The 14,429-nt window shown below is 49.1% G+C and overlaps 2 protein-coding genes across 6 annotated transcripts in view; one reads left to right on the top strand and one right to left on the bottom strand.

Annotated features, from left to right (window-relative positions):
• Window positions 1-766: 766 nt before the first annotated feature.
• On the bottom strand, window positions 767-10,964 carry snapc1b (small nuclear RNA activating complex, polypeptide 1b). 5 transcript variants are annotated; one of them, XM_061776205.1, is made up of 10 exons: window positions 10,626-10,962; window positions 9,617-9,773; window positions 6,828-6,968; window positions 5,747-5,851; window positions 5,512-5,673; window positions 5,385-5,438; window positions 3,790-3,852; window positions 3,542-3,677; window positions 1,475-1,546; window positions 1,249-1,415 (listed from the first exon to the last, which is right to left on the bottom strand). In XM_061776205.1, exons 1-10 carry the CDS (start codon window positions 10,763-10,765, stop codon window positions 1,393-1,395), a joined length of 1,053 nt encoding a protein of 350 aa, XP_061632189.1. In that variant the 5' UTR covers window positions 10,766-10,962; the 3' UTR covers window positions 1,249-1,392. The 5 variants fall into 5 exon arrangements, with proteins under 5 accessions (XP_061632187.1, XP_061632188.1, XP_061632191.1 ...); XM_061776203.1 differs by having other exon boundaries at window positions 767-1,546; window positions 10,626-10,961; XM_061776206.1 differs by lacking the exon at window positions 1,475-1,546 and having other exon boundaries at window positions 10,626-10,964.
• Window positions 10,965-12,343: 1,379 nt separating this feature from the next.
• yipf6 (Yip1 domain family, member 6) overlaps window positions 12,344-14,429 on the top strand; it is a 3,205-nt gene continuing 1,119 nt past the window's right edge. The window contains exons 1-2 of the mRNA XM_061777400.1: window positions 12,344-12,911; window positions 14,137-14,429. The exon at window positions 14,137-14,429 is cut by the window's right edge and continues 1,119 nt beyond it. Of these exons, the coding sequence (XP_061633384.1) occupies window positions 12,543-12,911; window positions 14,137-14,429 (662 nt within the window). The 5' untranslated portion in view covers window positions 12,344-12,542. The remainder of the gene's footprint in view (window positions 12,912-14,136) is intronic.

The following is a 14,429-nucleotide window of genomic DNA, read 5'->3' as shown; positions in this document are numbered from 1 at the left end:
CACACAGCAATATCAGAATTTGCCCATTCACATTTGATTTAGTATTTTTTTATTTTATTGATGTTATGCAGTGGTTAAAAACAGCGCTTGAGTCATTCTTCCACTGTGTACTTTTTACTGGACGACTTTTGACTTTGCCTTGAGCCACATTTGCTGTCAAGTCACATTTGGCGACATTTGGCGACTCCGGAGCAGACATCCTCTGTTGCTACTCTTACGTTGAAGCAACATTTTTGCTCCTCAGATCAGCCCGTGTCGTATTTGTCGCGCCGCTCTTTTGTATTTTCGCGATGTTAGGGATGACGTCACAACACAGAAAGCGCTAACTTCAAATTCAGAAATGGCCGATAAAAACAGAAAAATATTGGACTTCATATTTTGCTGGAGGATGCATTTGGGATGAGCCTTTGAAGTTGCTAATGGTGAAACAGACAACGATTGTTTTCCAGAATAGAATGAGAGCGCTTAAAGAGGCGGACGCTGCTCATGTGGGCACAGCTTGAAGCGGGCATCGGGCGCAGGCGGAGAAGGGCCCGGCCCAAAACTCCAAAGCAAAGAAATCAGCCACATTTCATCCAGCCATCCATTTTCTGAGCCGCTGCCAGCTATCCTCGGGCAGGAGGTCCAATCGAAGTGGTCTGCTGCAGTTGTCCCCAACGCAGAGAAGCAATGACCAATTGATTTCATTTCTGTTGTATTGCAATTCGCGTGTCAATGTGTTTTATTTTGAAAATTGTACACACACACACACACACACACACAGTGGTCTACTGGATGATCTTTAATCCGGCCTAGCGAGCGTTTACACAATCCAGCGCCTGAAGAATTCCTCCCTTGAAGAATCCGTTCCCCACTTTGTTTTGTTTTTGGGCTTGAAATTGGTGAGTTAAAATGTAATTATTAGTATCAATGGTGAATTGATTAACTGTTATTGAAAAAGTAAATTGAACAATTTGACATCCAGTTCATTCAAATGTTTTATGGTTCAACTAAACAATTGTACAACTTTCACATACACCTTTGAAATCCATTTTTGGGGTAATGGGACGGCTCCGAGCGAGCCGTCCCATTTGTCCCTTTTCAAAGCCAAACGTGGCCGCCGAGCACAAATAAAAGATTCAATTTGACTTCGGTCAGATAATAATACAAAGGATTTCACTTGAATGTCTGCCAATTTTGAGGATTTTGAATTCCAAACGTGTCATGTACTGCTGCGCAACATAGAAAACCTTCCAATCATAAAAACTTGCTGGCAGCGAAAAAAGCCCGAGGAAGGCGGCCGCCGTTGTCTTCCAAAGTTGCACCATGAAACTGCGTTCGCGGCCACGTAAACGTCGAGCGCCTTTGCCTTCGTCGACGCTGCTCGACACAAAACATTGCTCAACAGAGTCTTCACGATCTTCCTTCTTTTTTGGCTGAAAAGACAAAGAAAAAGCGTCAGAGAATGTGACGCCGATGCCGCCGATGACGATACCTTCGGGGCCACGGTCCACGGCGGTGAGACGATTGATGCTCGTGGGCGTGGTGGCCTCCTTCCACATTTCACCTTGAAAGCAATCATCATCATCATCATCATCATCAGAATTGATTTGATCATCATCAGAACTTGTTATGAACAAACAGTTCGCGTACATGATTTTGTGTGGTCCACGGAAGCAAATCATATGCGTCGACTTCATCTTTCTTGCGCAAATATCCAAATTGCAAATTGTCTTCACTTGGAACAATACTGCGATATTGCAAGCGTTTTGCTATTGGTGTTGTCAATCTGCCTTAATAAGAATTGGAAAGTAGGTGGAAGCGCGGTAAGCACATCTGCCTCGCAGTTTCAAATCCGGCCTCGCCTATGTGGAGTTTGCATGTTCTCCCTCAGCTCCTTCTTCACCACAACGGACCGATACAAAGTCCGCATCACTGCAGACGCCGCACCGATCCGCCTGTCGATCTTCCGGTCCGTTCTTCCCTCGCTCGTGAACAAGACCCCGAGATACTTGAACTCCTCCACGTGGGGCGGGATCTCATCCCCGACCCGGAGAGGGCAGGCCACCCTTTTCCGACTGAGGACCGCGGTCTCAGATTTGGAGGTGCCGATTCGCACGAGATTTGGAGATCACGGCTTGATGAAGCCGACAGAAGCGCATCATCTGCAAAAAGCAGAGATGCAATACCGAGCCCACCAAACCGGGCCTCGGCTGCGCCTTGAAATTCTGTACGTAAAAGTTATGAACAGAATCGGTGACAAAGGGCAGGCAGCCTTGGCGGAGTCCGACCCTCAACCGGGAACGTCCACGAAACACATGTAGACCGGTCGGGCGAACTCCCCCGCACCCTCGAGGACCCTGCCGAGGGTGTAGAGCCAGGACCGAAACCACACCGCTCCTCCTGAACCTGAGAATCCACTTCCCGACGGGACGGACCCTCCTCTCCAGCAGCCCTGAATAGACCTTACCAGGGAGGCTGAGGAGTGCGAGTCCCCCCCCCCCCCACAGTCTGCCAATCCAGAGGCACTGTCCCCGATGTCCACGCGATGTTGCAGAGGCGTGTCAACCGGGACAGCCCCACAACATCCAGAGCCTTGAGGAACTCCGGGCGAATCTCCTCCACCCCCGGGGCCTTGCCACCGAGGAGCTTTTGAACCACCGCGGTGACCTCAACCCCAGAGATAGTCGACATGGGAACGTGAGCAAAGTTCTGTCGGAGGTGGGAGTCGAAACTCCTTCTGACGGGGGATTCCGCCAGACGTTCCCAGCAGACCCTCACAATACGTTTGGGCCCGCCACGTCGGACCGGCATCTTCCCCCACCATCGGAGCCATATATATATATATATATATATATAACCCTAACCCTATATGTAATATATATATTTATATATGACTCATAGTTTCGGCAATATAATGAATCCCACTCGCCATAATAATGCCTGAACGAGCAGTCGATCTGTCCGCGTGTCTTACACTGCCGCCAGGTGGCCGAGGCAGGCACAACAGAAGGAGCAGCGTTTCATTGATGCAGTGTGACAAATACTTTTTCATTCTTATTTCACAACAATTTTTGTTATTTTTGGGGCGGCTGAAACAGATTGATGGTATTTTCATTCATTTCAATGGGGAAAGATGATTTGAAATATGAGTGCTCTGATTTAACTGGTACCTCAAGGCAAGTCAAAATGTGGAGTTACTTTTTGTATGCGTTGCTGCTCCGTGTGTGGTCGAGTAGCAGTTTGAAGGTTTAGAATCCCTGGAACATTTGTGCTCATTTCCCTTAGCTCGTCTATGGCGTTTGGCATTCAATGTTAGCATTAAGCGAGCTGATTTTTGTTATGTGGTTAAATATTTTGGTATTGAAGTATCCAGTGTTGAATTGTCTTTTGTGTTCCAGGTTCATTTCACAATAAACTGGAACTGGGAGTGACAAATCAAAAGCTTGAGGCACGCGCGCGCGCACGCAGTGACAACAATTTCAAAAGTTTCAACGAGAGTATAACACGAGAAGCCACGTCTTGGCGGACGGCGAGTTCTTCTGGCGTGGGGGTGACTGACCTGCGATGCGAACGTTCTCGTGGGTTCTCGCTTTGAGCGAAACTCTCCTGGACGTGCTGCGTCCTTTCGGGGGGGCGGGGCCAGACGAGTCACCGGCATCCACTTCCACCTGCCGATGGCGGCGAGACTTGCACGCCTTCACGCAAACGTGTTTGCGTTAGCCATCCGCGGAAAACTCGCAACATCTCAACAAACGAACACAGCGGCCCCGTCGACGGGTGATGACGACGATGAAGACGATGACAAACCTCGGCCGCTTGTCCGTACGCTTTGGACTTGATGGATGACAGGAGTCGAGCTCTTCGGGAACTCTGAACACAAGTCAAATACTCAAATACAGTATTTGGGATGAGTATCACACTTTATGATATTATATACAGAATTCTATTAGCATTATAGTGTGGCGTTTGCGTGTTCTCCCCGCCGTGCCCGCGTGGCTTTCCTCCCGCATCCCAAAAACATGCATTCATTGACGACTCTAAATTGCCCGTAGGTGTGCAGGTGAGTGCCAATGGTTGTTTGTTCGTATGTGCCCTGCGATTGGCTGGTGTAGCCCCCCTCCTGCCCGATGATAGCTGGGATAGGCTCCGGAGAAGCGGCTCACAAAATGGATGCATGGTTATTCGTATGATACGGTATTCAATTCGGAATCCATCGCCACAGGTTTTTTTGGGGGGTCTAAATGTCTAAATGTCTATTTTGTCATACTTGAGCGGCTCCAACATTCCTTGTGTGTCTCGTAACGTAAAGCTGAGTCTGATCCCACTTGAGTTCTGGGCATGACACAACCCACTGCAATATGATTGGCTGCTGCATGCAGCAGCAGCCAATTATATTGCAGCTCGCTGTCATAGCTTCGATATCCTCCGCCAAGAACCGCTAATATTAGCGCCGTACTGATGAACAGGGTTATCCATGCATGGCTTATACTGCCCCCGGGTGGCCAAGGTGGGCACACCAGAAGGGGCAGTACAATTGAAGGGAAAAGTGTGACAAAAACAGATGACTTCTATTTACTGGTGTCGTTCCTGTATGTTTGTATGTCCTCATTAAAATGCACAAAAGCCTTTTTTTCCAAAAACATAAAACAAACAAACACAGAGAATGAATGGAAACAAACTGCTTCTATGGTGTAATAATTGTCCGTACGGTCGTATTTGTGTGTTGGGGGTGTGGCCAATTGAGCGAATGTGTGCGTTTGACCGTTTGTCCTCTTCAATAAACGGCCGAACATGAAAGCGCCGATCTCAAATCGTCGTTCCAATCCAATCATCCGCTCCCCAAACGCACATTTGCCCGCTGTTGCTTTTCAATTAGCTTGGACTGTAAGCATGAAAGAGTTTGCGCATCTGGATTTAATGCTGCGATCCAAGTCATTGTGCTGCGCTTCCTGCTGTGCCTGCCTTGGCCACCGGGGGGGGGGGGGGGGGGCAGTATTTGTAACGCCGTCATGCAGACGCAAACTAAGGACAATAGAATTCTTCTTCTACAACTACGACTTCGTAAGTTGCTGTAATATTGGTTGTTTTTCGCAGAGGATAAAGACGGAGTGTTGTTCTATCTGTCTACGTGTTGCTCCGCCATTTGTCTTCGAAAACCGCGACTATCGATGCTAATGTTAGCAAGTCAATGGCGTTTTGCATCGTTTGGTAGCATTAAGGCGTAATTGTATTTGGCTTCTGTATAGTTCTGGAGTCAACTTTTTTCGGATTGTGAAGTGGCTCGACGTTCGGGCTCGCAAGTCAAAGCAAAAAAAGTCGCGCCTGACGGCTCGTGTGCGGAAGAAGCGGGACGTCGCCGGTTCGCTTGCTGTGCTGTTTTGACGGGATGGCGCGTCACGCACCTCCGCTCGGGCGGACGTTCCCTCGCTGACGCCCTCGTCGCCGTCGCTCGCTTCCTGACAAAACAAAGGGCGAGCGTCACGATATCGTCCGCGAAACGGGAAAGAGCGCCCGCGCCAGTCGAGCCACCTGCCGCTCCCTCTTCTGCCAGCCGTGGAAGCCGACCACGTGCCCTCGCAGCCGCGCCGGCAAGTTCTCGCGGGTCAGGTCCACGCCCAGCCGCTCCCGCTGCGCCGGCGAGTAGACGGACGACTTGAGCCGGCCGTAAAGCTCGTGGACGTTGGACAGCTCCTGACGACGTGGCGAGCGGCGGCGTCACACAAAGAATCCACGCGAGCGACGGGCGTCCCCGCGCGCCACTCACCTCCATGGCGTCTCGGTCGAGGAGCTCCTGAGGGCCGCTGGCCCTCGCCACGAATTTGTTGCCCAGCTGAGAACGAGCCTCCTTGGCGCGCCGCTCGAACGTCAGCTGCGAGCGCAAACAAATGATGACTTGATGACTGGCTTAATTCAAAGTTTGTGGAGGATTTCTTTTTGGGACAACTTTGGACTTTGACTCCCAACATTTAAAAACCTATTTCTTGGGCGGCAACGACGCATTAGCTTAACAATCAATTCATCTGTCCATTACTATTTTGATTTTAAATTGATGATATTATGATGGAATATTTACTGTTGAGAGGCTGAATTTGGACAATTTGAAATGAAACAAGCTCTCAAAATGAGGAATCAATGACCAAAATACTTTCATTTTGGTAACTAATTCATGAATCAGTTAATTGTTGGGCCTCTCCAGATTTGTGTACTTTGTCAAATGAGGCTCGTTCTGTTTTTCAACCTCCACAGACGACGGCGTGACGTAAAAGTGGCACATCGAGACAAGTCAAGTCGACCACTTGAAATCTTGATTGAATGATTTTTTTTTTCCCACCTCAAATTTATCACGTACAACTATGACACATTTTGTTCAATTACAAACGCCCCTTTTCGGTAGTTTCAGGTATCTGCCCTTTAATCAAGTATTTATTTTTCTGACAACTTTTTACTTTGACTCCCAGAATCTGAAAACAGTTTTTTGTACTTTCTACTCCTTACTTTGTCAAAAAGGGCCTTTAAACTTTTTTCGACCTTCGCGGATGACAACACAATGTCAAGAAGGCGCAAAGACAGAAAAAGCAAGATCTCGGGACAGAACGTCACTTCGGTCCAACGGGACCACAAGAGAGCACCTTTCGTTTGAACCGGACCTGAACCCAATAGAGCATGCATTTGAGCTCCTGAAGAGGAGACCGAAGGGAGAAAGTGAATGGGTCGCAGGCTCGATTGATGGCGTGATTGCAAGGGTTTAGGGTTACGCCACCAAATATGAAATGTTATTCACTTCAAGTTCAGAAGGAGGAGTGAGGTGAGGTGAGGTGAGGAACGGCGGCTGTGGTCGGCCTCACCGCTCGGGGCGTGGCGGTGAAGTGGAAGGCTCTTTGGAAGCGCAGCTGACGGAGGACGAAGACGGCGTCCAGATGCCGCGCTCCGAGCGCGTCCTTCTGGAAGCCCAGCACGTCCTCCCAGTCCTTCAGCGCCACGCGGATCTGCACACGCGCGCAACTTCACAATGACAAAGTTCAAGCTCGCACTTTTTGATTTCCACAAAGCCAATTGGCCAATTTCATCAAGTCTTTTTTCCTTGAAGCTTTAACTGCCATCAAGTGATCTCAGTTGATGTGATGCACATGTTGTAAACAAGTGTCATTTGGAAAAGAATAGATTTTTGGAAATATGTATTTTGTTCGGAACGATTCTTGCGGGTTATGTAAGGTACGCGGGAAGTAGGGTATCACTTCCGGTTTTGACCCGCGCCGTTCCGTCAGTTATCATTATTATCAATTCATTTCTTACCAATGGCTGACGACATTGACAAAAGACATTACGTCCCATACGCGCAATTCATATCGTTTGATTCATTCACACGCTGTGCGTGATGTACAAAATAAACTGGAAAACACAAACAAAAAGGAGCATCCAAAACGTCTCCTGTTTTTGTCCATTGCAGGAAACCTCAGCAGAATATTTGCACCCACCTCGGGTCAAACTCCTTCCGGCGGGCTCGGTTCTTGTCGTTCGCAAAACAATGTGAAAATCTTCCGCTTGTGTCGTCGTCCTCTTCGCGCGTGAAGATCGTCGGGCCGTTTTGGTCCCAACCGACGACGACGACGAACGCCAGACGAGCTTGTGTCTGGGGTCGCGCGTCGTTCCAATTGGAGCGATTCCGCTTCCCAACGATGCTCGATTCCGATTCTTTTAGGGGGCTGGCTCAAAAATGTTTGCCTGGTTTAAATAAAGGCTGTCCAAGTTATCAACATCCATTTTCTTAACAGCCCACAGCAGAGACTAAAATGAACATCTTGGATGAGATTCGCCCGGAGTTCCTGAAGGCTCTGCATGTTGTGGGCTTGTCCCGGTTGACACGCCTCTGCAACATCGGGCACAGTGCCTCTGGATTGGCAGACTGGGGTGGAGGGTGTGTTCCAACGACAGGGGGATCCCACTCCTCAGCCTCCCTGGTAAGGTCTATTCATGGGTCCTGGAGAGGAGGGTCCGTCGGGAAGTCGAATCTCAGATTCAGGAGGAGCGGTGTGGTTTCGGTCCTGGCCGTGGAACAGCGGACCAGCTCTACACCCTCGGCAGGGTCCTCGAGGGTGCCTGGGAGTTCGCCCGACCAGTCTACATGTGTTTTGTGGACTTGGAGAAGGCGTTCGACCGTGTCCCTCGGGGAGTCCTGCGGGGGGTGCTTCGGGTGTACGGGGTACCGAACCCCCTGATACGGGCCGTTCGGTCCCTGTACGACCGGTGTCAGAGTTTGGCCCGCATTGCCGGCAGTAAGTCGGACTCGTTCCCGGTGAGGGTTGGACTCCGTCACAGCTGCCCTTTGTCGCCCATTCTGTTCATAACTTTGATGGCCAGAATTTCAAGGCGTAGAGGGGGTCCGCTTTGGTGGCCTCAGTATTGCGTCTCTGCTTTTTGCAGATGATGCGGTTCTGTTGGCTTCATCAAGCCGTGACCTGCAACTCTCACCGGAGCGGTTCGCAGCAGAGTATGTATCGGCTGGAATGAGAATCAGCGCCTCCAAATCTGAGACCGTGGTCCTCAGTCGGAAAAGGGTGGCGTGCCCTCTCCGGGTCGGGGATGAGATCCTGCCCCAAGTGGAGGAGTTCAAATTATCTTGGGCTCTTGTTCGCGAGTGAGCGAAGAACGGAACGAGAGATCGACAGGCGGATCGGTGCGGCGTTTGCAGCGATGTGGACTTTGTATCGGTCCGTTGTGGTAAAGAAGGAGCTGAGCCAAAAGGCGAAGCTCTCGATTTACCGCTCGATCTACATTCCTACCCTCACCTGTGGTCACGAGCTGTGGCCAAGTATGTCCAAAAAACACACAAGGAATTTGTCTCCGGCGGTCGGAGCCGCTCGAGTACGACAACAGACGGTCGATTGACACAGAACGCTTTGGAGACACAAAGACATTGCCAAAAGCATTCACTGAGCGATGCTAGCTGGCTCCTCCATGAGCCTCGGCAGCAGTCGGGATGACTTTGACAGCGCACGGTTTTCTTTGTAAATGAATGAATCAATCATCCAGTGACTATCCGATGGAAACAGCACGGTTCATTCTCTCTGTTTCGCTTTGAATCTGTCCGCGTTCGGGAAGCCAGCACGTACGTCGGCGGCCTACGTGCTTTTCCTGTTGGCCAACGACAAACTGGAGGCTGCGTGCGTTCCATAGAGGTCCATTGCCCACAAGTTTGAAAGCCACGCTTTATTTGGCTTGCCACCGCTGTTTTGGCGAATGAGGACTTTATGCGCTTCCTCCAATGCGGTCCGCGCACCCGTTCGGTCGCTTTCTTTCCGAGACCCTACGAATACTCGATAATGTAAAACTGCAGATCGTTAAAGCGACCTTCCCAATTATATCGCGTATATATACCGCCCGGCCCGAGAGCGCGCCGTACACAGAACGATCAGAACTGATGTCTGAGCTTCGTGCGTGGGCTCTGTCACAGATAAACGAACTCTTAAGATCGAAAACAAAATCCTCGTGTGTGTCCCAAGCCTTAATGGCAATGAGGACTCCACCGTTTGTAAAGGAGCTTTTATCTGTTCGCGGCGATGTAGTTAGTGTAAGAAGTGCACATCAGCAGCGCCGCGGTTCGAACCGCGGAAGCCGGCGAAGGATCGCGACTCACCCCGACGCGCGGCGAGGCGGTCTGGCACCGGTAGAGGCCGTAGATCAGGTAAAGTCCTCCCACTCGGATCTGGAAGCTGAACGGGGGCAGGAAGTAGACGAAGGCCACGTCCAACACCAGGCGGCTGAACGCCCGCTTCTCGCGGCCCGCTGTGCCGCTGCGACGCCACAAAAACACAAAAGAATTCATTGGGTTTCGTTACAAGTGCAAATGACATCTGTTATTTCGTCCCAGCTGCGCGGATCCATCCGATACATTTCCCTTTCCGTGCATTCATTCGCTATGTTACGAAATCCAGAAAAAAGGGACGCCGATTTCTTTCCATTTCACCGTGGCAGATTTACCGCATTTGGATTTGGCGGAGGTCCGCCAAAACCGTATTTGCTCATTGTTTCGTCTTTCAATTCAGTTGAGACAAAGATGAAAATATTCCTCCAGTTCCACTTTCATAGGATTGGTACACGATAGAAAGCTACATGTCTGTGATTTACTGTTATTATTACGGTCTTGTTTTCTGTGTAAATCTCACGCCGCGCTTGCTCTCAGCTTGACGGGAAAATGGCCTGTTGAAACATCACATTGTCGTCTCAACTGACAAAAAACAAAGAGTCCCAAATGTCCTCGTGATTTACATTTGGGTCGAGTTGCGACATCAAATCTTTCATCCTTGTCAGATTCTTTCAAACTAGGCCTCATTTCATTCGTGGGTCACTCATCTATCTATTTGGAATGTTTGACTAACTTACCTACATTAATAAGAGTGCATTTTGAATGATCTTCCATTGACATCGAATGCCGTCAAGTCCAATGTATTTGTTAAAGAAGAAGAAGAAGAAGAAGAAGAATCCTCTTTGTTGTCATGAACATGCGAACAAGTGTGTGCCACAGCGAACACACTGGAGCAGCTCAAGCGCCCGCGGACGAGTCATTTGCAGTCAATCTCTCACTTAAATTGTGCAACAACAACAACAAAAAAAAAAGCTTCATGTGTGTTTACGTGTGAACTTACTAAAATATTTGGCCGAACTTCATTTCTCTCCATATTCTGGAGAAATTCTCAAAGCGTACAGAGTCGGTTTGTTGGAAGCGAGCAAGCAGCTCCTCGCAGTCCGAACGAACGTGTTCGTTCCGCTGGCGGGACCAATTCATCTTCAAACGCGAATTAATCAGCGTAGAAATGTCAATTAATAGTCAATCACTAAACACAACTACATCTAAACACGTGTTGTTGTTAATAACCTAAGCTAGTTGCTGCTTTGTGGCTTCACGATTGTAAACATCGTTCTCGAAAAGCACGGCAACCTTCTGTGTGACGTCATCTTCGGGCGACCCTCGTCAGGAGGGGCTGCAACGAGACGTTCACGGCTCTCGGAAATGATAGTTTTCGTCAAATGAATAAACGTCATGGTATGCCGTATTCTTTATCGTGTTATTAGCGTCTCATCGCGCGATTGTTTAATTGTTCACTTTGCCTTGGAATTCCCTTAAGGACATTTTAAGTGCGATGCGAGCTTTACGTCGAAATTGTGTTTATTTGCTGCGAACAAGGTGTATGAGTTTGCATACAAATGCCGACAAAAATGTACCGGCATTACCAGACAACTAGCAACCCTTTATTGCTCAGTGACTGTTTTTTTTTTTGTCAATGTCTCTATGTCTCCAAAGTGTTCTCTGTCAATTGACTGTCTGTTGTCGTACTAGAGCGGCTCCAACTACCAACTACAAATTCCTTGTGTGTTTTTTTTGGACATACTTGGCAAATCAAGATGATTCTGATTCTGATATTCACATGGGCTATTGGTAGAAAATATATTTGAAACGTGACCATACCAACTTTTACCAATGCGAAGCCGGCTCCAGGTTGTGGTGTCACTCACTTAGCCCCGCCCCCTAAAAAAAGCACACGTCTAACTCACAAATACTACAGTACGTGCAGTAATTAATTACTCTTTATAAAACCAACTCCTAAAAAAGCACACATCTAACTCACAAATACTACAGTACGTGCAGTAATTAATTCTTCTTTATAAAACCAATCTACTGCCATTGTCTGGCAACCAGTTCAGGGTGTGCCCCGCCTCCTGCCCGATGATAGCTGGGACGGGCTCCAGCACGCCCGCGACCCTAGTGAGGAGGAGCGGCTCAGAAAACGGAAGGATGGATGAAAAACAATCTTTACATTCTCCTTGAAGATGTTTTATTACAATGAAGCGCTTTTTACTCAATTGAAAACATTCAACATTTTTTTTTAAGGCCTGGAACAGGTTAAAGGGATTTGAAATGTATTTATTTCTATTTATTTGACACAAGTCTTCAAGTCTATGTGGTTTATGCCAGGACTGGTAATAAAACCAATACAAGCTGCCTTTTACGAATATTATTACATATTATATTATATAATTTATATTGCAAGTATTTATTATAGTAATATATTTATTTAGGAATTTATCTTACACGTTTTACTTGTGTGCGTGAGTGTGGTGACCTATCCCTGTCCACTCTGGAGCAAAAGCTAGTTTAAAAAAAATAAACAAACAAACAAATTCAATCCGATAAACTAAAAAGTAACAATAAAAAAAAAAAAATGCAGCATCTTTAATTCTTTACTATTTGAAGCAAAAATTGTAAAACGGTACGAGTTTCGTTTCAAAGTTGAGCCACTGAGTTCCACTCCAGTGCGATAGGTGGCGGTAAATACGTAAAGTCCGGTTGCCAACCGCCCTTCAATTCAAACAAGAGGAAGAAGAAGAAAAGCAGGATGCGGAAGTAAACAATCTTCGGCTGACGTGGAGCAGAAAGAAGTGGAGCTAATACAACTAATCTGATTTATACAACAAATACTCGACATTTTGTTGCTCTGAACACAGCTAAGAAGCGTATCGAGTCGTAGTCGATTGATCGACTCCTCCTCCCGTCCCGCAGCGAAATGTCGTCGGTCGCGGCGGACACCAGCCGCCCGTTCGCCGGCCTGGCGTCGGTGTCGGTGCCGGAGGACATCCCCGTGGAAGGCGACATCACTGTCCCTGTGGCGGACTCGTCGTCCTCCTTCGGCGGCGGGCGCGACGACGACGAGCTGTCGACGCTGGACGAGCCGGTGAAAGAGACAATCCTCCGGGACCTGCGCGCCGTCGCCAAGAAGTTCGTGCACGTCCTGTACCCCAAGCAGAGTTCGGAGCTGCTGCGGGACTGGGACCTGTGGGGCCCGCTGCTGCTATGCGTCACCCTGGCGCTGCTCCTGCAGGGCGGCGCCGCCGCCGCCCGGCCCGGCGACCAGGGGGGTCCGCAGTTCGCAGAGGTACGCCGTCCGTTGCATTCAAACAAGCGCACGCAGGCCTGCCTTGACGTCTCGGAAACGTCAAGATGAAACTCTTTCCTGGCGCTGTAGGTCGTGGTGGCCGCTGTCCAATATTTGTTGCATGAAATTGTATTTATTTAGTCCCCAGAAGCGGAACGATGGTTAGCACATCCGCCTCACAGTTCTGAGGACGCGGGTTGAAATCCGGTCCCGCCCGTGTGCAGTTTGCATGTTCGCGTGGCTTCTCTCCAGGTACTCCGGTTTCCTCCCACATCCCAAAAACATGCGTGCGAGATTCATTGAAGACTCTAAATTGCCCGTAGGTGTGATTGTGACTGCCCCGCGATTGGTTGGCGACCAGTCCAGGGTGTACCCCGCCTGTCGCCCAGAGTCAGCTGGAATGGGCGCCAGCACGCCCGCGACCCGTGTGAGGAGAAGCGGAATGGAAAATGAACGGATGAACGAATGGATGGATGGATGGATGGGTGGATGGGTAGTCCCCATAACCGACAGTGGTGCCTTGAGATACGTCTTGAATCCCACTGAATGGATTTGCCTCGAATCCATTCCAGCCTGTCCACAAAAAACAACAAAAATCTGTGTAATATGTATTTTATTTTATTTGTATTTTTTAGGAAAACTCGCACTCCATAATATTGTACTTTTTATAAAAACTAAATAAGGACATCATTCAATAGAATTAAAAACTGCATGAAAGAAAAGCTGCTCCTTCTGATGTGCCTGCCTTGGCCACCCGGGGGGCAGTGTAAAACAAACAGACAGACGGACATATTGTTCATTGAGGCGCATCGCCCAATCATATTGCAGCAGAGCGTGGCATGCCCTGAACTATTCATAATAACGCCTCAATTCCTCTCTCGGTTCATCACTACGTCATTTTTACGCAGAGGATAAAGGATCTATGACTGTGAGTACTGTCTTTTTGTCTGTCTACATGTTGCTGCAGCATTCTTTTCAAATAGTTGCTTCATGGGTTAAAGCACTGCAAACTTAGATGCTAACGAGCCTTAGCACTAAGCTAGGAGTCTGAAAGCGACTCGAGTTCACTGCCGCTGGTATCGCAACTCTCAAGTCAAAGCAAAAAAACAAAAACAAAAAAGATCCGTATCCTGAAAAACTCGAAAGCGGGCCCACTCGTATCCGAAGGCGCCAGCGTGAATGTGCCGAGGCTTGACGCTGCCACGTTTGGGTCCGTCCTCCGCAGGTGTTCGTCATCGTGTGGTTCGGCTCCATCATCATCACGCTCAACTCCAAGCTCCTGGGCGGCACCATCTCCTTCTTCCAGAGTCTGTGCGTACTGGGCTACTGCATCCTGCCGCTGACGGCGGCCATGGTGGTGTGCCGCCTGGTCCTGCTGGGCGGGGCGGGCGCCGTCAGCTTCGCCGTGCGTCTGGCCGTGGTGGCGCCGTCCTTCGGCTGGTCCACCTTCGCCTCCACCGCCTTCCTGGCCGGCAGCCAGCCGCCCAAGCGCAAGGGTCTGGTGGTCTACCCCGTCTT

Source organism: Phyllopteryx taeniolatus, chromosome 6 (assembly GCF_024500385.1).
Source record: "Phyllopteryx taeniolatus isolate TA_2022b chromosome 6, UOR_Ptae_1.2, whole genome shotgun sequence".
Classification (NCBI taxonomy): Eukaryota; Metazoa; Chordata; class Actinopteri; order Syngnathiformes; family Syngnathidae; genus Phyllopteryx; species Phyllopteryx taeniolatus.
Note: the sequence above shows the minus strand (reverse complement) of the source record. Positions and strands in the feature narration are given on the sequence as shown.

What these genes read in the sequence shown, in the direction of transcription:
- snapc1b (XM_061776203.1), bottom strand. Translation starts at nt 10,765, where the DNA reads ATGAATTGGTCCCGCCAGCGGAACGAACACGTTCGTTCGGACTGCGAG. An exon ending in CCGCCTCGCCGCGCGTCGGG is followed by an intron (nt 6,969 to 9,616) that starts GTGAGTCGCGAT and finishes GCGCGTGTGCAG; the next exon opens with ATCCGCGTGGCGCTGAAGGA. An exon ending in TCGACCGAGACGCCATGGAG is followed by an intron (nt 5,674 to 5,746) that starts GTGAGTGGCGCG and finishes CCACGTCGTCAG; the next exon opens with GAGCTGTCCAACGTCCACGA.